This window comes from Colossoma macropomum, unplaced genomic scaffold (assembly GCF_904425465.1).
Source record: "Colossoma macropomum unplaced genomic scaffold, Colossoma_macropomum, whole genome shotgun sequence".
Classification (NCBI taxonomy): Eukaryota; Metazoa; Chordata; class Actinopteri; order Characiformes; family Serrasalmidae; genus Colossoma; species Colossoma macropomum.
This window is the reverse complement of record NW_023496020.1, coordinates 1,155,962-1,180,841: the sequence shown is the minus strand read 5'-3', so window position 1 is coordinate 1,180,841 and position 24,880 is coordinate 1,155,962. Positions and strand designations below refer to the sequence as shown.

General features: G+C 37.8%; 1 protein-coding gene across 1 annotated transcript in view; it reads left to right on the top strand.

Moving 5' to 3' along the window:
- Positions 1-4,781: 4,781 nt before the first annotated feature.
- Positions 4,782-24,880, top strand: part of slc12a1 (solute carrier family 12 member 1) — a 43,415-nt gene continuing 23,316 nt past the window's right edge. Inside the window, exons 1-9 of the mRNA XM_036564549.1 lie at positions 4,782-5,253; positions 14,043-14,180; positions 16,123-16,198; positions 18,188-18,283; positions 19,028-19,167; positions 20,277-20,387; positions 20,993-21,104; positions 21,337-21,464; positions 24,244-24,328. Of these exons, the coding sequence (XP_036420442.1) occupies positions 5,011-5,253; positions 14,043-14,180; positions 16,123-16,198; positions 18,188-18,283; positions 19,028-19,167; positions 20,277-20,387; positions 20,993-21,104; positions 21,337-21,464; positions 24,244-24,328 (1,129 nt within the window). The 5' untranslated portion in view covers positions 4,782-5,010. The remainder of the gene's footprint in view (positions 5,254-14,042; positions 14,181-16,122; positions 16,199-18,187; positions 18,284-19,027; positions 19,168-20,276; positions 20,388-20,992; positions 21,105-21,336; positions 21,465-24,243; positions 24,329-24,880) is intronic.

The window sequence follows — 24,880 nt, the reverse complement described above, 5'->3', positions numbered from 1 at the left end:
TGACATCACACCCATGAGTGGAAAAGGAAAGAAAGTGAGAAGAGTGTACTCAGACCTGTCCATACCGATTGCAAATATGAATAGTGTGCTTTGCTATATGACTACCGGTCTTAATAATTAAGTATGTGATTCTGCTTTCACATTCAAATAATTATGCAAATGGAATGAACAGCAAAACAACCTTAAGTGACCTCAGTGCAGGAGGGCCCTGGAGAAGCCACGCTACATCTTCCGACCTGCACGCGAGGTTGTGCCTGTTACTATGGCAACTGGGGCGGCGGCATGGCTGCGGCCTGTAACCATGGCAACAGCAGCACTGGTAGCCACGGCAGCAACAGTGAGGGTGTGCCCGTCAGAGAGGGCAGCGTATGAGAGCTGCTAACATGGCAACGACCTCGACTACGACCATATAAACAACCTTAACCTGCTGTTTTCACCTGTGAGGAGGGATGTTTAAATATTCATAAACAATGATGAGGGCGGAGCCCTACATCCTGGAGAAAGCCATGGTCACAGCAGAGCAGGAGATTCTCCCACGTCTCATCTAGAACAGCAGTAGAACTTATTTCAGCATAAAAGAGGCTGGACTGGACTGGACTGAGTCGTATCTTAAAGGGCCCATATCATGAAAAACTGGACTGTCCTCACTTTCCTGAAAGAAAAAAGTTTGTTGAGTACTGTCACCAAGCCATAGTATATGGTTCCAAACATATGGTTCACTTTCCAGTGCAGTCCATATGAGCAGCAAAATTAGCCTGTTTTGAATGGATTGTTGTTGTGATGTCACAAAAAAAAACAACACATTTACATACATCCACATATTTTAATCTGCAGGAGTTAAGCCCCACCCATTTACACTGCTATAAGGAGTGTCTCAGCCCGGACTGCTTTTGAATGATGTGCATTTGCATACATCAGAGCTCATTTGCATATATCAGCCTTAAAGGGACAGTATCACTTTAAAGTTCCCATATCAGAGAAAAACATTTTTTTTCCTATTTCATAAAGTAAAAAAAAAAAAATGTAATTTATAAACATTTCTAGTGCTCGGAAATATGCCCAGTCCATATACGGCTACTGAGGTGCTAAAACACCTTAGAGTTTTAAGGGGTGTTTCAGCCTGAACTGCTTTATGAATGAGACACAATACAAGGCAGCCAATCAGAACAGGGCTCATTTGCATACATCAGTTTTAAAGACACAGTAACAAAAACAGTCTGTTTAATTCTAATGGATAAAGGGAGGTTGCAAAATGGTCATTAACGAGTGAGGACATATAAAACAGACTGTTTTTGTGATGTCACAAAAACCAATACGTTTACATATATCCCCTTTTTTTCTACTGTTTAGCCCTTTTACGTTGAAGTTATAGGAGTGTTTCATCCCTGATTGACACGGAATGCAGGGCAGCCAATCAGAACAGAGCTCATTTACATATACTAATATTAAAGGCACATTAGCAAAAACAGTCTGTTTAATTCTAAGGCATAAAGAGAGGCTACAAAATGAATGAAAAATAAATTATGACTGTTTTTGGTTAATGGTTAATGTTGCAAGCTGACCTCTGAGTGAAAAAATCAAAAACCTGTAAGAATGTAGCATACAGGCCCTTTAATATGCTCCTCAAGGTCAGCTGAGCGGTTTGTGCTGGTGATGTAAGAGCAATAAGGAAAAGTTCCTGCATGTTGGTGGGTGAGAGGCATTAGCGCCCAGAGCGAGTTCCCGTTATTAGTGGCTTCACATTAACTCACCTGCAGGAAATTTCACATGACTCGCGCTCAGTCCAACACCTCAGCGTGCCACAGCCACACCTGCGTCCAGGACCATTAACTCCACCGAGAACACGGCCTCGCCGAAACACATCAAAGAATGCACTCTGGGAAAACAGCTCTTATAGTGGAGGCTTTTTCCAGCTCACAATCTGCAGTAGCAGCCATACATCCACACAATAAACACTGCACTGCTTCAGATTTGATACCAAAACAAACATAAACAGTAAACTTTATGAGATGAAGGGTGTTAATAGTGAGTTTGTGCTGCAGTAACAGACTCTACTCTTCTGGGAAGGCTTACTCTAGATGTTGAACATTGCTGTGATGATCTGATTGAGCATTAGTGAGGTCAAGTACTGATATTGGATGGTCAGTTCTGGATCACTCCTACTTATCCGAAAGGTATTCAGTAGAGCTCCATCACTCCACAGAACACAGCTCCACTGCTCCACAGCCCATTGTTGGGGGGTTTTATACCACTCTAGCCCATGCTTGGCACTGGACATGGTGAGCTTAGGATCATGTGCAACTGCTCCAGAGTGTCCTATTCTATTGGTCAGGGCTTTTCTGTGGAGATTATACAAGCTGTAAGTGTGAAAACAAGCTGTTTGTTTCTGAGTCAGTGTGGAGTGATCATATCTGTATGTTCTTCAGTCTTGCTGGAAACGTATTTCAGGTGGTTCCTCATGAATCTGCTGGAGAGAATATAGTAGAAATACTTGAAACATCAATAGGAATATATTAATAGTAATATACTAAAAGCATTTTATTAATACAATAAAAGCATTGTAGTAATAGTAATGTAACAATAGCAATAGAAAGTTAGTAATTGCATTATAGTAAGATAGTAATAAGTAATGTGTTATAGCATTAATAGTCATGTAGACCTATTTAGAATAGCAATAGCATTTTAATGGTAATATAATAGCATTATAAACATATAGTAATGGTGTGGTAGTAATACAGTAATAGTAATATAGTAATAGAAATGTGGCAACATTAATAGTATACTGAACTGTTTAGAATAGCAATAACAAAGCAATAGTAATATGGTAGTGATGTAGTAATAAAAATAAGAATAATACAGTCATACTGTAATAGTAATATGAAAATAGCATTATAGTGATATGGTAACTGTAATATACACTCTTAAAAAAGATGGATCGTCAAGGGTTCTTTCGGAAAAAATTGGTTCTATACAGAACACTCAAAGAGTCCTTTGCATGATTAAGAGGTTTTTGCATGGTGAAAGCGATCACATTGATTGAGAATGTGTTGTAGATTATATATATCACCACAAAGCGTTCTTCTTTTAGTACAACATGCTGTATAGAACCCTTTTTAAAAAGGTTCTACATAGAACCCTCTATCGCACATTCTTCAACTATGTAAAGAATGTTCTTCACCATGTAAAGAACAATTTAAGCATGCAAATGTTTTTGTAGGTGTTCATGATTCTATATAGAACCATTTTCTTTACTTAAGAACCCTTGAAGAACCATCTTTTAAGAACAATCTCTTAAGAGTAGTAAAAGTAATGTAGAACTGCTTAGAATAGCAATAATAAAGCAATAATAAAGCAAATAATATTATAGTAGTAATGTAGTCACAGAAATACTAAAAGTCCTTTATTAATGTTATAATAGTAATATAATGATAGCATTAGTAATATGGTAAGTGCAATATAGCATTACGGTAATAGTACTATAGAACTACTCGGAATACCAATTGTAATATAGCAATAGTAACACAGTAGTAGTAATAGTAATCTATAACTACTTAGATTAACAGAAGCAATACAGCGGTAGTAATATAGTAAAAGTAATACAGTAATAGCCCTATAGTAACATAAAATGACTGGCAATAGTAATATAGTAGTAATACAGTAATAACCACAGTAACAGAGCCATGTATAGTAGTAATAATACAATAATGGTATTACAGTAATGGTAATAGTTTAAAATAACAATAGTAACATAATAATGTCAGCATTATTGTAATATAATAGTAATAATAATGATATGATTAGTAATAGTAAAATAGAAATACTTGCAATAGTAATATACTAATAGTACATTAGTAATAATACAAAACTTTCTACGAGTATGTGTTTCCAAACTTTTGACTCTTAAGTACTACTCTATAAACTGTTTATATCATTGCTGTTATATAAAAACCTCATAACTTTGCATTTTTATTTTTACACATTCACACCAGCAGAAAATGACTTTGTATAAAACCTTAACATTACATCATACAACTTACAACGTCTTTTAATTTATTTTTTTTCTCAACAGTAATGATATATATTGTTATATATCATCAGTGTCCAAAAATAAACAATTATCTCCATTTTTGTTGCTTTTGATTTTTTAACCTAATTTGAGCAAATTGGCAGCCCTTTACATCATGTAAGAATTTCATGATGAATGGACCAATAGAAATGCTCCAAATTTGCATGAAATAAAATCTCATACATTTTTGGCCTCTCCTGTAAAGTTGCCATTTTGGAGATACTTGTTTTTCTTTGGACAGCGACAACATGTATTTCCTTCTGCTGTACAGTTATCATTTCAGAGGTATGAGGTTTTTCTACAGAAAAAATTATCTTATATATCAGTTTCCTGAATATTATCATGATCTTTTTCCTCAATACAACGCTGTAATGTGTGAGAGAGATCGTCTAGCTGTGACACACTTCAGTTCTGAAAGTCTGAGCGTCACTCTGGATGGAACCGAGCCAGATTTAAACTGCATGTGATTTGAACCATTCCGGCTTTTATGATTCGTCTGAAGTGGTAGGAGAACAGCAATAGATACAGAATCATAAAGCGATGTGGGACATCATGTGCTTCCTCCACACTTCACACGGTGCCATTAATAATCAATGTTCCTCACCTCAGCTCTGACACTCATTATCTTCTCCTGGATTTTATGGCCCAGGTTAATCTTTAAGCTCACGTCTTGCGTCCCCTTTGATGGAGCAAGGACGTTTCTGTGCCGCTTGCTCAAGAACGGCGGGCCGAAGCCAATCAAAACCTCACCTGGAGCACCTGCGAGAGAGACAGACAGGTATATAAACACCTTAGACCAAACGCTAGCTTTTAGCATTGTAGAAGCTGCCAGGTCCTTCACAGCGTGCAGAACTGAGAGAGAACGTCAGAGAACTGCATCCTGCAGGATTAAGAGAACGTTTTACTGCAGAACTGCCCTGATCCTCACCTGACCGGGATTCCACATGGAGAACCTGGCGTTTGAGAAGTCCAAAGATGACCCACCGCTCTACGAGGAGACGTCATTTTCAGGTAACGGTTATGGTAACGGAGAGCACCGTGCAGTTCGGCCATCAGTGGTTAGCGCGTTTGGCCATGATACGCTGGACCGAGTGCCGAACATCGATTTCTACAGAAATCCAGGCAGCGTGAGTGGACAGAGGGCCATCAGACCTTCACTGCAGGAGCTACATGAGGTCTTCCAAAAGGTACATACATGCACATCTACGCACAGACACAGTGAGGTCCAAAAGTCTGATGAAAATGCTTCTACTGTGCATTCCTTTCAAATTTGGTAGAAAGATTTTTGATTCAAATTCTGAAAATTCTGGGTAAAAAACAAGAATCTTGAATTTCAGGAATTTCATTATTTGGTGGTGCGTCCCTTTTTTTGCTTTAAAGACTCTACAAGTTGCCTCTGATCAGCAGACCAATTTCTAAAAGCCGCCTGGACTTGAGCTTCACTGGAAAAGATCAGACTAAAAATAATCAGATCTTTTTTAGTGGTCTCAGACTTTCGGACCTCCCAGTATATGTATCAGGTCTTCAAGGTCACTTTACAGGAGAAGGAAAAACATTCTTAACTTTCAACAGAAGTTAATGGAGAAATGATTTATTCTAGGTAACTTTAGACAATTTCTGTTAGTGCACTCATCATGAAATTCTGAGACAGGGTAAAGGACAGCTGGCCATTTCAAATTATGTCAAAAAATGAAAAATGATATGAGGTTTTGTCCCAACAGTTATAATTATATATACTAAGTAGAATGAGGAACTATAATAATGATAGTAAAAACTATAATGCAGTACACAATGGTTCCAGAGAAGTGCAATGTTTCTGAATAAAGTCCTGTAAGAAAAGTTCCTCTGAAGCTGCAGGAGGAGAAACCGGCTCATATTCTAAACAGCAGATACTTAATATGTGATTACATGAGTGCTATTAATAGTTACCATAATAACATATACAGTGAAGAGTTTACATACTAATTCGTGCACCAGAAGATGTTTTATGGAATATTGGAACATGATCAAGTTGTATACTGAGTTATATACGGTTATGATCTATTTATAACAATTCCTTAATTAGTTATCTGTCTTGTCATGTGGCCACCACTTTTCGAATATGATGTTAATTTTGTTCGAAGTTCATTCTGCATGTGCTACAGTTTTCTCAGTCACTTCAGAGTCATCCACAGCTCTGCTCACCTTTCTGGCTTTATACTGAACATTTGGAATCTGTGAAGTAGTAAAGTCAGAGCGTCATATTAGGATCATTTAATATTTGTATCATATATATATATATATATATATATATATATAAATATATATATATATATATATATATATATGTACATACGCTGCTGTCAGAACAAAACCTTCTATCTCCAAAATGGTAACTTTACAGGAGAAGAAAAAAACATACTTTACTTTTAATGTAAGTCACATTTTTTTTCTTTAGTAATTCCTGATTTAGAGGTTTTGGTGTAATACACACACACACACACACACACACACAAGAGCGCAAAACTGTAGTGTCTATAACTGTGATCATTACAATTGTGTACATTTGAACTATTGGTATGAAAATTCATACAATATATGAGGTATGTAGAGCTTACTTTAACCTAAAAACTCAGTCATAGTTTGAGTGATAGCTACTTTCACTTTATCTGTTATGGTTGCATGTACTTATTTTAGGAAATATATACAACCAAGCTTCATTCTTTTAAGGCAACAAATTTCCTCAAATGGTTTGAGCAACCTGGAGCTACAATGAAAATGAGACCTACACCAGAGTCTCTAGGGCAACTTTAGACATATTCAAGATATTCCTGTTAAACATATTCCCAAATAGCGCAATCAACAAAGTGTGTGTCTTTATCACCTCTAACAGATTTAAATCTCTCCTCCAGAGTAGTTGGTGAGGGTGCATGTCCACACTGGTCAGTAAAATGGATCAGCATGTGAATCTGGAGCTTTCTGTGAGCTGCTGTGTTTCCTATCACTGTATAAAAGAAGCTCCACACTGCCTTTATTGTTGGACGCACTGTGATAGTTTCTGAGCAACACATTTCACTATGGAGACGCTTATTATTGATCTGCTTCATCAGAGGAACAATAAAAGGTCACTCAAGTGGGAAGCGTGTTCATATGAACCTGTTTAAGATGGTAGTTTGACACAAACAAAATAAAAAAAACTATACATTTCAGATCAAGTTCTTCACATATCAAAGTAAATTCAAAAACAACACTTAGAAAACACTTTATTAAAGGAGAAAAGTAGATTAAACAGTCAATCCTACAGGGTTAAAGGTCACTTAGCTCATAATTGTACTTACTTAGGGCAGAAAAAGCACTGTTTAAACAGACAGAAGGAAATGAGGTGGTTATAATCAGGTGATAAGCAAAGCATTCATTAGGAAAACAGTCTGTTGTAAATGTGGGAAATACATATTGGTTTAAGGTTTTGGTGTATAAATAAAATTTCCTGCAAAATGCTAGAAATGTGCAAATACTGCTCAAATAGATAAAAGAAATGATTATTATTATTATTCTCAGCTGTCATTAGAATTATATAAGTAATGATTCTCACTCGTTTAGAGTCATTTATGATTTGTTTGGTTGGAACACAACTTCAGCACTGATCGTGATCATGTTCTCATCCCACTGCAGAAAAAAGCAGCTAATCTGAGAACCGTGCAGCAAATTTAGCAGAAAAAACACACTGGATATGAACCCTCGGATAACCACTGTCACAACTCAGCAGGGTGAAGCACTTTACACTCTTTAAAAAAAATGTTTTTTCAAGGGTTCTTCAGTAAATAAAATGGTTCTATATAGAACCATAAACACTCAAAGACCCTTTGCATGATTAAATGGTTATTTGCATGGTGAAAGTGTTTTTCAGATTGAGGAGAATGTTTATGGTTCTATCTAAAACCTTTCTGAAAAGGGTTCTAAATAGCACCAAAGTGGCTTCTTCTTTCATTACAAGCTTGACATTGTAACCATAGTAGAACCCTTTTTGGTGCTATATAGAACCATTTTTACAAAGGTTCTATTTAGAATTATCTACAGCACATTCTCTATATAAAACCATTTTCCTCACTAAAAACCGCTTGAAGAACCATTATTTTTAAGAGTGTATTTATGCCTGCTCTTGACCATAGCCACTAAAACTACATCTCCCAGCGTTCCACTATCTAAACCCTATCAAAGCATCATTTGTGGTGAATAATGTAAAATTCTGAACTTCAGGCCAAAGTCAAACAATACATCTATCTCTTATTCATGCCCTTGTGCTGGGTTTAGGAGCACATTTTGCAATGTTCTCTGTAAATATTTAAGCTGTGATATTTTTTACTCATATATCACTAATTTGTTATCTATATATCACTAAACATGCAACATGCACTGTATATCACATGCAAACATTTGAACACCACTGGTTGAATTCCACGTTGTATTGATTTTCTAAGTGTAAATAAGTGAACATGTTCTCTACAGAGACACATTTAATACATTTTAATGCACAATTACCGTTTATTTACTGAATTTAGCATGGGGAGTAAAAACAGAAAATATAAAATATGACTTTTGCACAGGCCACATTTTAGATTTTATTTTTGTTCCAATATGTTAAACCCAGTAAATAAACCGTGATTTTGCATTAAAGCGTGCAAAAATATGTTCTATGTAGACTCGTAAAAAAGTTTGTTCTTGTATGGTTTCTTACTTAGATATAAATAGAACCATGAACCATGAATAGAACCATGAATAGAACCATTTGCATGCTTAATTGGTTCTTTGCCTGGGGAATATTGTTCCTCAAATTGATGGAGAATGTGTTGTATCTGGTTCTATATAGAAACTTTTTGAAAATGGTTCTACATAGCACCAAGAAGGGTTCTTCTATTGTTACAAGCTTAATACTGTAATAATAGCAGAAACTTTTTTGGTTCTATATAGAACTAACACATTCCCTATTAATCTGAAAAGCCATTTCACCATGCATGAAAGTGTTCTATATAGAACTCATGGTTCTGAATAGAACCATTTTCTTCACTAATGAACCCTTGAGTGACCATCAGTTTTAGAGAGTACATCCATTCAAAAAGTCATAAGCCAGTACAACATTGCTGATCAGACCCAAATGTTCCAGCCTTGGAACTGCATCGATATCTTGAAAACTGCGGGACGAGTTAGAGCAGAAAAATAAGAAGGAAAAAAGAAGAAGAATGTATGACAAGATAACAATAGTGCTGTGCATAGCTTTGTACTAAATAATCACTAATTAACTTCTTTAAATTACAGTGATTGTTTCAATACCTTATGTTTAACTTATGTTTGCAATTTTGCAACATTTTCACAAAGTCCACCCCAAAGCGAGATATGAGAACACTTTATGGTCAGTGGTTTCCTTAAAAACTGTGCTTAGATCTCTGAGGGTTAGAAGAGTCAAGAAAAGACCAAACTGTGGTGACACCTTATTCAGATTTTCCTTTTTAGGTTACATAAACACTCAACAGACTCTCAGTAACATCAACAACATATCAGTGATATAGCAGTGGTGGATACATTCAGTAGATCATCAAGAGACTTTTAATTTGCTGTGTCAATAATCATTTGTTTATAATCTGCTGAATTCAGTTGTTTTTTCGCTTTATTTGAAGTGTCCAAGTTCAGATCTATAGATGTTAAACTGAGAGGAACTGAACATATAACAGGTTTAATACAGACCATCAACATCCTCAGCAAGCTGTTACAGACACCTGGAGCTTCACTGGATTAGGGTTTGTTCAAGATTAGAGTTAGGATTAGGGCCAGGGTGGGGGTTAGGTTTTGAGTAAGGTTGGATTTTGGGTAAGATTAGGTAAGGTTAGGTTTTAGGTAAGGTTTAGTAAGGTATTAGGTAAGGTTGGGTTAGGTTAGAATTTGGGTACGTTTTGGTAAGGTTAGGTTTTGGGTAAGGTTGGTTAAGGTTAGGTTTTGGGTAAGGTGGGTAAGGCTATGGGGTAAGGTTGGGTAGGTTAGGTATGGGGTTAAAGTTGAGTAGGTTAGATTTTGGGTAAGGTTGGGTAGGTTAGGTTTGGGGTAAGGTTGGGTAGGTTGGGTATGGGGTTAAAGTTGAGTAGGTTAGATTTTGGGTAAGGTTGGGTAGGTTAGGTTTGGGGTAAGGTTGGGTAGGTTAGGTATGGGGTTAATGTTGGGTAGGTTAGGTGTGGGGTAAGGTTGGGTAGGTTAGGTTTGGGGTTAATGTTGGGTAGGTAAGGTGTAGGGTAAGGTTGGGTAGGTTAGGTATGGGGTTAATGTTGGGTAGGTTAGGTGTGGGGTAAGGTTGGGTAGGTTAGGTTTGGGGTAAGGTTGGGTAGGTTAGGTATGGGGTTAATGTTGGGTAGGTTAGGTGTGGGGTAAGATTGGGTAGGTTAGGTTTGGGGTAAGGTTGGGTAGGTTAGGTATGGGGTTAATGTTGGGTAGGTTAGGTTTGGGGTAAGGTTGGGTAACAAAGATTTGCGTACTGGAAAAACATACTAAGTCTACTTCATGTATCATATCAACAATACATCTACTTAATGTAAGTAATCTATGAACAGAACATATTCAACATATTTACTTCAGTCTATCTATTAAGACTTTATTAATCATCTACAAAGGACCACTCAAAATAAAGCATTACCCAAACTCTGGTTATTTCCATTTCCAAGCAGGTATATAATGCGTATTATACCTTAAACCATGACTTTTCTTCTCAGCGCGTATTGTAAAGGAAAGAGATTGAACTCCCGCTGGCACTCCTGCTGCTTCTAACCAACACAATAAAGGAGCAGTAATGATGACCCAGCCTGGGCACAGTGCTTAAACTCAGATCAATAGCTCAGCTTGCTGCAGTTCTGATGTAAAAGCCAGAGAGAAAACACTTAGTTTATGAGTAACGATCTCCTCGGGCTAACGCATTGATCCGTTCGCCCCGAATGGGCTAATTAATGCAAACAAGGCCTGAAAGTGGCGCTGATTCAGAGAGGAGCCTCAGGCTGGACGCGTGACCTGCTGTCAGCAAAACGAAGAGTAACTATGCTTTAATGTAAATTATGATGTAATAAAAAGGCAGAAACAAATGACCATTTAATATCTGTGTGGTTTGCAAGTTTGTAGCTTGTGCATGCAGGCATTTCATTGGCCACAACATCATACTTATCATGCCTTCAGGTTCTTTTGTTTCTTATTTTTGTTAAAAAAAAATTAACAAATATTCTGTTAATATTTTAACAATCCATAAAATGTAATTTATTCAGTAATATCCAGCTGTGGACTAACGCCCAGAGTGGTCAAAACCTCAGCCAGGGCCCCAGCTTTTGCCTAACTAGCCAATTAGATAGCAAGCTACCTAAATTAGCTAACTAGCTGAAGTGTCCTGCTGCATTCATGATGACTCTGAATTTTTCTGCTAGGAGCTTCCTACTTCCTACTTCCCACCTCAGAGCATTCAGGACACCTTAAATGTTTGAAGTCAGGAAAAAGGGACGTTCACACTATCCTCTTTAAAAGCTTTTACACTGGAATTAAAAAGTGATTTTATTTGTTATTGATTCGTTTAAAATGTGGTTGTACGCTGTAGCATTTCACCAGTGACATAGGGCCAAATTTGACAAGATAGCACTTAGTTTGATCAAAAATTATGACTCAACGTTTGTTTCCACATGTGCACGGACATAAACTTGGCGGTCTGCTTAAAAATGCTCAAAACACACTATTACTTCTAATTCCGTCTTAAGATGCTGCAGAATTGCATCTCTAAGAAGTTGGACGCTTAAGAAAGTTAGAGCTGTACAACTTTCCAAGTGGGAATTATGAATTAGAGAGATGTTCAAATGGATTTTTCCCAATTCTCAGTTCCGATGTTGTCGTTAAGGTAGCATTAGTGAGGTAGCTACCATTAAATGAGCTACATACAAAGGTTAGGTTGAGCAAAGTCTCAGGACAGAAGAAGCTGTTTAGGCGGACAATTAGCAAACTAGCTACTTGCTAACAAGCTAACTAGGTTGGCTAGTGTCTACTATTGGCTAAATTTAGGTTTATTTACTTTTCTAACCACATTGCTCCTTTAAAATAAAAGAGTAGTAGTTAAGTGTGGGTATAATGTTAGCCTGCGATGGACTGGCGACCTGTCCAAGGTGTATCCTGCCTTCCGCCCAATGACAGCTGGGATAGGCTCCAGCACCCCACTGTGACCCAGAAGGATAAGCGGTTTAGATGATGTATGTATATATGTATATATAATGTTAGCTACACATACCTGTAAATTTTCCCATTTATGTAATAAAAAACACTCTTGCCATTTATCAATGACACATCTGAGACATTGTCATATGTCATGTTTCCATTGAAATGTTTGGCAAGCCCATCTAAGCTGAGTTTGGACATCAAATCTTTTAAATAGTGACCGTCCCGCAGCAGAACACACAGGTGGGGAAACCAAACAATATGTTTAATACTATTAATCAAAGTTTACATCATCAGCTAAGTTACATTAGCAGACTCCTGCATGGCTTCACTCCACTGCCTCACTTTACTAGGCTTTTATTCCATGGTAGCCTCATTCATTGCATCTGTTGTTTATATTACTTCATTGTTTAAAAACATATGATCAGTTAATGAGCATTTTTACACTACTAGATTGAATAAAACATCAAATTAAATGCAGGAAAACACTGTATGGAAAATTATCTTTTTTTTTTTTTTTAAAGTATTGACCCAAATATGACAAATCAAAATGCACTTTGGACAGATTTTACAGTCCCACCAGAGAATACCTGTCCTACTTTTTATTTGCAGTGTTAACAAGTACATATATCTAGTAGAAACACATCATATATTTTTTCACATTCACTACCAGTTTAGTATTTTTCACTCATGTAAAAGGTGAAAAGTTGTATAATACACCTCATAAACGTGTGTATCATCTAAAATCTCAAGTTTACTAGTTGTAAATATGACTAGCCATTCAAGTACAATTTACCAGGGAAGACTGGTATTTCCCAGTTTCTGACACCACTTGAACACAGCATTAGAAACGTTTACCTAATGTCTATGTGGAGTACCTCACCAACACGTTAGCTAGGTAGCTAACTGAGGTAAGCTGCTAGATAAATGGGTGGAGTTTAGTGTGCAGGATTGCAGCTAGATGTCATTCAGTTGAATTTGTCACATTACAACACATCCTTAGAGCTTGTGGCTAAAGCTTTAGCATTAGCTATATAACAGCATAGAAATATCTATAGATAGTAGTCACTAAGTTAGCATAGCCTTAACCAATAGTTGGTAGTGCTAAATAAAAGCAGCATGCTAGTAGCCCAGCTGCTTCTTTGTGACTTCATAAAAATCATTAACTTATCAGATAGAAGTGGTCACTGATGTAGGCTTATAAACATTAGCAATGTAGCCTAATAAAAACGTGTTCTTATGATTATGACTGAAAAAGCTGGGCTAAAGCTCATGACAGAGTACTACAAACATTCAAAACATGATGTTGGATAAAGCTAATAGATCACAAAGCATTAAAGACAAAATCAGTTCATTATGAAAAAGCCCTTCATCCACCAGACGAACTTATTATCATGCAGAGCACTGAAATAGCTCCCAAGCTTATTCCCAAGAAATACAACCAGCATATTCTTCAGGATAGAGCTAAGCTACAACCACATCACAAAAAGTGGCATCTTTATGACATTTCCCGCATCCCTGTGGTCCAGAGAGGCTGAGAAGAGTTCACGGTGCTTCACTGCAGCTGAAAATGTGTGAAAATTAAAACCCAGCAGTGCTTTCCTGTCAAATGTTTGTATTCCTGAAACCCCACGAGATGCAAAAGTGCATTAGGAATGAATCTGAAATACTGCCTGACTTTTTAATTATGAAAATATATTGGATGGAAGCCACATAGGCATTTATCTGAAGGTCTGTCTCATAAATGAATGTTGTTTGTTTGTTTGTTTGTTGTCAGAATGGGGATTTGGATATTCCTGACACAGTGGATGACGGGGAGGGCAGTGATGTTTTGCAGAATGATGATATCGAGGCCATCGTCCCTCCAGAGAACAGTGCAGGGGTGGTTAAATTCGGCTGGATTAAGGGGGTCCTGGTGAGTGTTACACACAAACGCATACATGTCCAATACCATTCCCAGTGCAGGATTTCTCAAGCTGGATAACTTAAGCTAAGAGGGCTATCCAACAATAATGCGCTTGACCACTTCTCCTATTGAACAGACTTCAGTTTGAGCTTTAGTTATCTGGCTAACTAATAAATCTTGCTTTGTGTAATACATCCCAACAGGCTCACAGTGTTAAAGCTCACTACCAGCTGGTCATGTTGGTGATATTTGGTGATAAATGATGACTAACCCCTTACATTCACAGGTTTTTTCCATCTTAAGGCTTATAATACAGCAATTACATTAAAAAAACAGTGCAGTTAGTTAAAGGAGTGGTTTGGTGAGAAATTAAATATACATAATTTTGCACTTCCCTCAGATGTACTCGATCACCCAAAATATTTCCAGTGTCCAAATTTTGCTTCTTTAGTTTAAAACTGTAGCTATGAGGCTAATGTTGCTAACAAACAGTAGAAGTCAATAGTCACCCAAACCTTTTCTGTAAAAATATCCCCAAAACTTTTCTCTACCTGCCCAAACTGCATCCAGCTCTTCATTAAGGTGCCAAAAACTCAGACTTCATCCCAAACCACATCAAGTCTGCATCACTTGTCAAGGGTTGAGAGAACTCGCTTGTGTAATTTGTAACGTTTGTGTGGTTTTATGTACCAAAAAAAGTCATAATTTATTCTTACATGAGTGTTTTCCATCGTTAGAATTAAACAGGTTGTTTTGGTTACTGTGCCTTTAAAACTGATATGTGCAAATGAGTTCTGTTCTGATTGGCCAACCTCATTTTAAGAAAGCAATACAGGCTGAAACACTCTTAACAAGTTCAGCACGAATGGGGGGCTAAACTGCTGCAGGCTATGTAGAGGGCTGTATGTAAATGCATTAAATTTCTCTAACCATCACAAAAACAATGAATTCAAAATAAGCTGTTTTTGCACTTCAGTTTCTGTACAAGGACTGTATGGTCTGGAGAGTAAATGATATTCTATAAAACTATCATACTAAATTAATCTAATTTAATTGCAAAAATACAAGGACACCTCAGTTTTCCATGGTTAAAATGACACCAAAGGGAATCTTAAGCCCTATTGGAGCTGGATTAGTTTTAACAGAGGAGGTCTGCTAATGTAATCTGTGTGTGATTTGACTGGCTGATTTGTATGGTATGAAAATTCTCTGTAATTTTCCTAAATTACTCAAAATAGCCTGGATCGAAAGATCATTGCGTGGACGTTCACGCATTTGCTAGCAAAAATATACCCCAAAATGCAACATTTGTCGCCCATTATCAACTGCAATTCGAAATGATAGTGCATAATGATAGCATATGCTTTTTGTGACCTGTCAAAATGCCTTTAAAGTGAAAATGCCACCCAACAAGTCAGAAAACTTGCAAGAGGTAGCCTATTTTCAAGATGCCTTCATTTTCCCTCTCCTTGTCATTCTGCCATCACTGCAAGTGTTGTGGATTTCAGTAGTCTGTTCACGAACCTGAGCTGTGTTCATGAACAAATCAAGCTCCATTTTAGCTGTTTGCCTTGTCTTCAGTTCGCAGGATAAAGAGAGAAAAAATGGTTTTGTTATTACATTACTGTGATGTAGATTCAAACGTAACAATGCAGTTAGTTACCATCGCTCCAGGTTCAGACAGTTATAGAGGGTAATTCGATCTGGAATTATTACTTTGCAGACTTGTAAAAACTACAGACATTGCAGGTTCATACTGGATTATAATTACAGATCTTGTTGGTGATCACTCAAATTAGTAGCTCCCCAGATTAAACTGATCCAACAGGGCTTTACACAGTGCATTTCTGTCACTGTGGCAAAAGGGTACCGATACCTCGTCCATTACTGTGGTCATGTTTGTGTATTTGCGTTTGTGCTTTTGTTGAGTCATTGTTGTTTTGTTCTGCAGGTAAGATGCATGCTGAACATCTGGGGAGTGATGCTGTTCATCCGTCTCAGCTGGGTGTTCGGGCAAGCAGGAGTTGGTAAACAATATGCACACGCATTTTCAATAAATAATTTAACTTAGAGTGAATAATAACCGCAATAAATAATTCTTCCACGAAGAAATGGAGTTCGTGGTCAAGCACCTGCTAAAGAGTGTTCAGTTGCTCATGATTGTATATGACATATTTTTATCATATAATTATGACAATATTATAACATATATTTTTAAAAAACAAACTACTCTCTCCTTTAAGTTAGATGTACTATTCAATCTACAGCAGACTAGCCCCACCCATTCCAAATATTCTTCTTCTTCTTACTATTATTATTATTATTATTATCATTATTATTATTATTAGCAAATAATCATCATTGTGGATGTTATTGTTATTAAAACTTTATTCTCAATGTTCTACAGCTTTCTCAGTCTTTTTAGAATCTTCTACAGCTCTGTTCATCATTCCGGTGCAGGGTCACAGGCTGAGTTCTGCGCAGGTAGTGAAGTGATCCAGAGAGTCATTCTTTCACACCTCCACGCTGGCAGAGGTGGAGGTGGAGGCTATGCGCCTGTGGCTGCAGGGCATCGGTCAGTTTTATGGTGTAAAACTAATGGCAGGCTTAAAGCCACTGTAGCGGCTAACGCGCGCTCTCCGCTCTGAGTGAGTGAGTAACAGCCTCGGGCTCAGCGCGCTCCTAATGGCCCGTCAGAGAGGCCGCGCTGTTCCGCTTCGCTTTCCAGGAGGTGTGCAGTGACCCCCCGGCCAGAGGAGATTTATACCAGCAGCGTCTCATTAAAGCGATAGTTCTGCGGAAAATCAAATTTACCCAGCTTAACTCCCCCACTTACTCCAAATGTCGTCGATCAGCCGCAATGTGTTTGGTGTCTGAAGTTTCCTTCATTAGTTTTAGCGCTGGAGCTTCGAGGCTAAAGCAGCTAACAAGTAATGGAAGCTAATTAGCATCCATAATTAGCATCATGCTATCTGCATTCCTATGTTAACATACAATTAACTGTATATTAAGTGCCACTGCGGTGCTGCATATCAGCTGAGAACAGCCTGAACTCATTTTCTACATTTATTTATACAGCCGTATGCAAAAGTTTGGGCATCCCAGTCCAATTCCATATTGTTGTTGATTTTCTAAGTGTAAAACAGTTAACACAATCTCTACAGACAACACACTTCTACACATTTTAATACACAATTGCACAATTTGTCACTGGAACAAAGCCTTTTAAAGAGAATGCAAAACCTTCTTTACCTGAATGTACATTAAAGGATCCATATCCTACATTTAATTTTTCCCCTGAGGTTCACTTATAATATTTGTGTGTTTTTATGCACTAACAAAAGTCATTTATCTCACAATTGTGCCTCATTCAATAACTACTGTAGGCTGAATGGGTGGGGCTAAACTGCTGTAGGCTGAATGGGTGGGGCTAAACTGCTGTAGGCTGTATGGGCGGAGTTTAACTGCTGTAGGCTGAATGGGTGGAGTTTAACTGCTGTAGGCTGAATGGATGGGACTAAACTGCTGTAGGCTGAATGGGTGGGGCTAAACTGGTGTAGGTTAAACTGCTGTATGCTGAATGGGTGGGGCTAAACTGCTGTATGCTTAATGGGTGGGGCTAAACTGCCGTAGGCTGAATGGGTGGAGCTAAACGGCTGTAGGCTGAGTGGGTGGGGCTAAGCAGCTGTAGGCTGAGTGGGTGGGGCTAAACTGCTGTAGGCTAAATGGGCGGGGCTAAAGTGCTATAGGCTGAATGGGTGGAGCTAAATGGCTGTAGGCTGAAAGGGTGGGGTTAAGCTGCTGTAGGCTAAATAGGTGGGGCTAAACTGCTGTGGGCTAAATGAGCAGGGCTAAACAGCTGTAGGCTGAGTGGGTGGGGCTTAATTGCTGTAGGCTGAATGGGTGGAGTAAACTGCTGTAGGCTGAATGAGCAGGGCTAAACTGCTGTCATGTTGTCATGCTGTATGTTTGTAAACTGTAAGAATAAAAGGTGAAAGTTGTTGTTTGTGTTTCAGGTTTGGGGATTATTATTGTTTTGCTGAGCTGTGTGGTCACTACTTTAACCTGCCTGTCCATGTCAGCTATCTGCACAAACGGAGTGGTCAGAGGAGGTACGTACACACACAGAGACACACATACACACACACACACACACACACACACACAGTTGGGCTTCAGCCTGCACTACTATCTACACCGTTGAGATGTAAACAGAGTGATTCAGAATAGTTTGGTGTAAAGTGGTTCAGATTTCTTTACAGTGGTGGTGATAGGAACCAGGGGTCGCCATGACTACAACACAAATATAGACATTTTATTTACTGTCCAAAACCACCAGTGAACCTACACGAGTCTTCTGAGTTTTATATGGAATGTTGATGATGGAAAATAGTGGAAAATCTGAAATAATCAGTTCAGTTCAATCAGTTCATTGGGGACTATTTAGCATCACAGCACCCTGCACGTATCCCTCCACCATGAAGTTCTCAAAACTATCATAAAACAGTGTCTCAGTCATCAGGCAGTGAATTCATAACCATTTCATGTAGTAACTTTCTGTGAGGGAGCTTTTAGAGGTGGACGTCTGGTTCCTATCACCACCACTATGAACAATTCTGACTCAGTAAGTTTCTCTAGAACGGAGCGTTTCACGGTAAACCACTCTGAACAACTCTGATTACATCTCAACCATTGAATTATGCAGGTTCTGAAAAATGGGTGGAACTCTGACATTTCTAATGCCTGTCTGTTGTATTGTACACTGTTGTTTAGCTGGTTGTTTATTGCAGACAGAGCTACACTGCCTCCACTGAAATCTTGGGTTTTTAATTTGTCTCTGCGCTGTGCGTCTGCAGGCGGGGCGTATTATCTTATCTCGCGCAGCCTGGGGCCGGAGTTCGGCGGTTCCATCGGCCTGATCTTTGCCTTCGCTAACGCTGTAGCTGTAGCCATGTATGTGGTGGGATTCGCAGAGACGGTGGTGGATCTCCTGAAGGTATAAGATGGCCTCCAAAACATATTTTCTTGTAAAAATAATAAAATGCAGCACTTTAAAATGTGGAAAAAAAAGATGGTTCTTCAAGGGTTCTTTAATAAAGACAATAAATCTACATGGAACCATGAGCACTCAAAGAGGCATTTGCATTGTTTAAATGGTTCTCTGTGTGGTGAAATGGTTCTTTAGACTGATGGAGAATGTGTTGTATATGGTTCTATATAGAACCTTTTTATACAGCACCAAAAAGGGTTCTGCTGTATAGAACCATCTACAGCACATTCTCCATCAATCTTTACTAAAGAACCATCATTTTTAAGTGTGCAAGCTTGACATCATAAGAATAGAAGAACCCCTTTTGGGGCTAAATAGAACCATTTTCAAAAAAGTTTTATATAGAACCATATATAATACATTGTCCATCAATCTGAAGGACATTTCGCCATGCAAAGAACAATTTAAGCATGCAAATAGTTTCTTGAGTGTCCATGGTTCTGCATAGAATCATTTTCTTTACTAAAGAACCCTTGAAGAACCATCTTTTTTAAGTGTAGACTATTTTGAGCAAATTAGAGCAAATTTCCAAATTAGCTTTCTAAGTTGGTTTATATCAGTTATATTTATGGAACCACTAAAGGGTCACGGATTCATACATTTTTTCCACTCTGTTTTTCTGTGATGAGTTATTTATATTTGTTTTCTCGAGATCACAACATGTGAACATTGTTTTATAGAGATATCATTGTTTACATTGTGATACTGGCACAAATATCTCAGGATCTGCAGACAACAACATTTGTTATGCCAAGATAATCATGTAAATAACTTGAAAACACAAGAAAACAATGCAAAATAACTCTTTATCATTGACAAACCGATTAAAAAACCCTGCGAATCTGTGTCTCTTTAGGTCTACAGTATATGTTCTTCCTGTTTTCAGTTTTTGCTATAACACTGTTTTATATATGAACAACACACTGTATTCAAGCCATCAGCACCTCAAGAGTCAAATCAGGAAGACAAAAACAGACTACATATATTGATAAAAAAGATTTAATCTAAAATATCTGTGATGTTGCTGATGGTAATGCGTTTGTGCATGTTTTCAGGTGAATAATGCCATCATGGTGGACGAGGTGAATGACATCCGGATCGTAGGCTGCATCACCGTGGTCCTTCTTCTCGGAATATCAGTGGCTGGGATGGAGTGGGAGGCCAAAGTGAGTCTAACAAAAAACACTACAGTTTTACACATTCAGTCAGTGATGAGGGCTAGTTTGGGTTCATTGGTAATTGGAAAAATTTGGGGTTAATTTTATATAGTGAATTTTAAAAAAGACTCCAACACAGTGTTATAGTTACTGTACTGTGTAGAGTGTTATATTAAAATTGTTTATACAGTTTAAAACAGGCTTAAAACAGTCTTATATGTGTGTTGCATTAGTGCATTTAGTGTAACATAGTCTTAAATGTCGCTGCTTTTGGAAAAAAAACCTTGTATCTCAATTTTTCACGTTTTTCAATTTTTGTCCTAAATAGAAAATACCAGCTGCCTTTTACATTGTGTCAAAATTTAATTGACTTACACTAAAAGTAAAGAACACAGTTTAGAATACAGTTGAATCTTTGTATCTATAAACTCCTTCTCTGGAGTCACCATGAAAACATATATATATTTAATTCTGAGTCTACAAAACAATGATATTCCACATTATCATGATGAGACAAATAAGTTCAGTCTATATAACAGTTTTTTCCCCACAGGGGACAATTTAAAGTTTACTTCTCTCTCTCTCTCTTTCTCTCTCTCGCTCTCTCTCTCTAGGCTCAGATTGTGCTGTTGGTCATTCTCCTGGTGGCCATAGTGAACGTGTTTGTGGGCACTGCGATTCCCGCCACTGAGGACAAAAAGGCTAAAGGCTTCTACAGTTATCAAGGTGAACAGAAACAAGCTTTGCAGCATTGCTGTGTTTTAATCTCCTGTGATTTTAATGCACGATACAGAAAGCTTTCCTTACAGGCGATCAAAGAAAACATGAAAATGTCATTTTTGGGAATCGCTTCTCCTTAAAAAGTAGACAGAAATAAACAAATAGATATAATAAACAGATGAATACACAGATGAAAAGGGATGAAATCTCACTCATGAAACTCGTTCTGTTCATACAGCGTCCATAATGGCTGAAAACTTCACCCCAAACTTCCGGGATGGAGAGACGTTTTTTTCCGTTTTTGCAATCTTCTTCCCTGCAGCGACAGGAATCCTGGCTGGAGCGAACATCTCCGGAGACCTGAAGGTAAGATCATAGCAGAGATGGTTAAACATGTCCAAGTTTATTCATTTGTTTTGGATGCTGGGTGACCAGGTTAGATCAGCATGGAGTTCTTACCAGTCTGTGCTAGTGCCTAAAGTGACATGGTGATTTTTTTTTCTATAAGGCGTGGCCACAACATACTATATTGATGCCAAAAATTACTATATTGAGGCCACAACTTGTTATATTGATGCCAAAAAGTACTGTATTGAGGCCACAACTTATTATATTGATGCCACACATTACCATATGGAGACCACAAGTTTTTATACTGAGGCCACAACTTACTATATTGATGCCAAAAATTACTATATTGAGGCCACAAGTTACTACACTGAGGCCACAAGTTATTATACTGAGGCCACAAGTTATTATGACATGTTTACTATACTTAGGCCACTAATTACTATATAATTACTATACTGAAGCTACTAATTACTAAATTGAGGCCACAGATTATTATGTTGAGTCCACAAATTACTATATTGAATCCACAAATTACTTGACTGAGGCCACAAGTTATTATATTGAGGCCACATGTTATTATTTTGAGACCACAAATTACTAGATTGAGGCCACAAATTACTATATAGAGGACACATTTACTATACTGAGGCCACTAATTACTATATAATTACTAAATTGAGGCCACAGATTATTATATTGAGTCCACAAATTAATATATTGAGGCCACAAGTCATTATATTGAATCCACAAATGACTATATTGAGGCCACGAATTACAATATTGAGGCCACTATATACTATATTGAGGCCACAAATTACTCAGTATTAAGTTACATCTCTGGAGACCTGAAGGTAAGGTCACAGAACGGATGGTTGAACATGTCCAAATTCATTTACTGGTCACCAGCAATTGAAGTTATTGTCTCCAGCAAAAACACCATTATGTTGTGGTTTGGATGCTGGTATTCTCAACCAGTCAACCAGCATGACCGTGCTGGGTGACCAATTTGGACCAGCATAGAATTCTTACCAGTCTGTTGCTGGACTTTCAGCAGGGTTCTTCTCGACTCCAAGACATCAGCAGAGCCAGCAATAAAGGCATACAGCAGAGATTAACCCATCCTAAACATTCACCCCATTGTGAGTAGCTGCAGATTATAGTGTTATGATGACAATTCAGCTTATTTCTCATAATGAGGGGCGAGGAGAGACTCGGAGTGATGGGGCTACTAAGAAAATCAGTACTGTAGCCAGAATTCTTTGAAAAGGAACCAGTTGGATGGTCCTTGGTTTCACGAGGCTGAAGTTGGCTTCGTATTTGCCAGCTTCTTATTCGATGTTTCCATTCCACCTTAAGTGATGCAGCAGTTACCTTATTGGTGCGCAGGTGCCATAATGTAACTGCAGCACCATTTCAGGTGTAAAGTAAGAAGCTGGCAAATTGAGAGCTAATATCAGCTTCATCCTGTTTTCCACAGCGCTCTGCAAAAATCGCTGCGCTGCAAAAAGTGGTGCCTTGGCAAGTTACATTGTCTTGATATATCTAATATGCCTCCGGATTTTATTGTCAGCTTAAAATAAGATTGTTTAACTTATTTCTAGATGTTTTTTACTTGTATTGAGTAATTTTAATAAGTAAATGATCTCACTATATTGATAATTGATAATTTTGCTTGTTTTAAATTACTTTAATTACTCAGTACAAGTAAAAACATCTAGAAATAACTTATTCTTGTAATATTAATACAACCATCTTGAAAGGAGAAATTTTAGATATTTAGACTAGATTTAAGATAATTTCTCTTAAGATATAATTTTTTGCAGTGTGTTTATTGCGACCCTAATTATGAAGAAAATGAAGAGTTACAGGAAGTATTGAAAACTTAAGCAAACATACTCAAGCTACTCAAACTCACTGTTACCTAATTTACACACGTCTCTGTCAAAATGTACCTTAAACTAGAGGTCTGTTCAGAACTGACATGAAATATCTGACACGGTCTATTCACAAATACATTATCCTCTGCTGAAATAACAGGACAGTCATGGTCATCAGGCTCACTGTGAGTAACTTCACTAAATGCTATTTATTCACTATATAAACACAAAGCAAGAATTAATTTGATGTTTTTCTGGGCTCCGCCGTCATTGTAAGCTATGAGAATTTGTGAGTTGTTCACGTGATCAGCTACTTCACAGCTCTTTAGAATGACTTCATTAATTTTAACTGTTTTACTGTCATCATTTTATATTGTTTATATATGATTTAGTGCTCATTCTACTGTATTTAGGCTATTCATTAATTTGCAGGATTTCTCTTCATCCCTCTCCCACCTCCAGGGGGCTGGTTTCCCGCCCGTTCAGACCTCTAGCTCAAATCAATTCCAGTGAAAAACATGAGTTGAAGAGTCGACTTCAAGCATTTTGACTCTTAGAATCGTTGGTCAAAATTTGATCCCAAATCCCAGATGTGTTGGAGTCGAAGAATCGATTCTTTTTGAATTGACTCACTAGCTAACTGTTCCCAACTTGTTTTCATCCATTATTAGTTGTGTTAGCCCTACTGAAAAACCTGCTTAGACCAGCATTAATTCCATGCTGGTTTAAACTGGTTTACGCTAGTTTATGCTGGTTACGCTGGTCACCCCAGCATGGTCATGCTGGTTGACTGGCATACCAGCTTCCAAAGCACAACATACACTGGTTTTGCTGGTGACCAATCATGCTGGTTTCTCTAGCAGGGAGCTCAGCCCTCTCCTGCTTCAGTGAATCTAATGTGTTGTGTATGATTGCAGGACCCTCAGGGGGCGATTCCCATAGGCACCCTGCTGGCCATCCTGATCACCGGATTAACCTACCTGGGCATCGCTCTGTGCGTCTGTGAGTACAGAGGCACTGAATGTACATATATGCTAACCTACACTAACATAGCGCAGCTAATCAAACACATGGCTGTAATAAATCACAGTGCAGTTATCAGACCAAATTCATTCAAGCTGACAGCTGTAAGTGGATAATTTATTTATAAAGTTACACTCTCACTCGTGGATCAATGAGAAAGTGAGACGTTCATGTTTTATGAACAAATGTTTCCTGCTAACAGACAGCAAGTCATTACCGCTATCATTAAACAGACTTAGTTTTAATTTTCAGTGATGTCCTGGTGTCTGTTTTGATCTAAACACTAAACGCTGAAGGCAGGGTTACGCTGTTGGCAGGGTGTGCAAACTTTTCCATACGACTGTACATATTATCAATGCCTGTCCTTGTGCGTAATTCGCTTAATTTTAGATGTACTACTGTTCAGGTAGTTCAAGTCTGGAATAATTTTTTGTTCTTTTGCATACAATAATAACTTATTACCTAGGTATTAAACTAGGTATTTTTTCATAGGTTTTAGTCAATATTTCAAGTATTTTGGGATCAACAAGA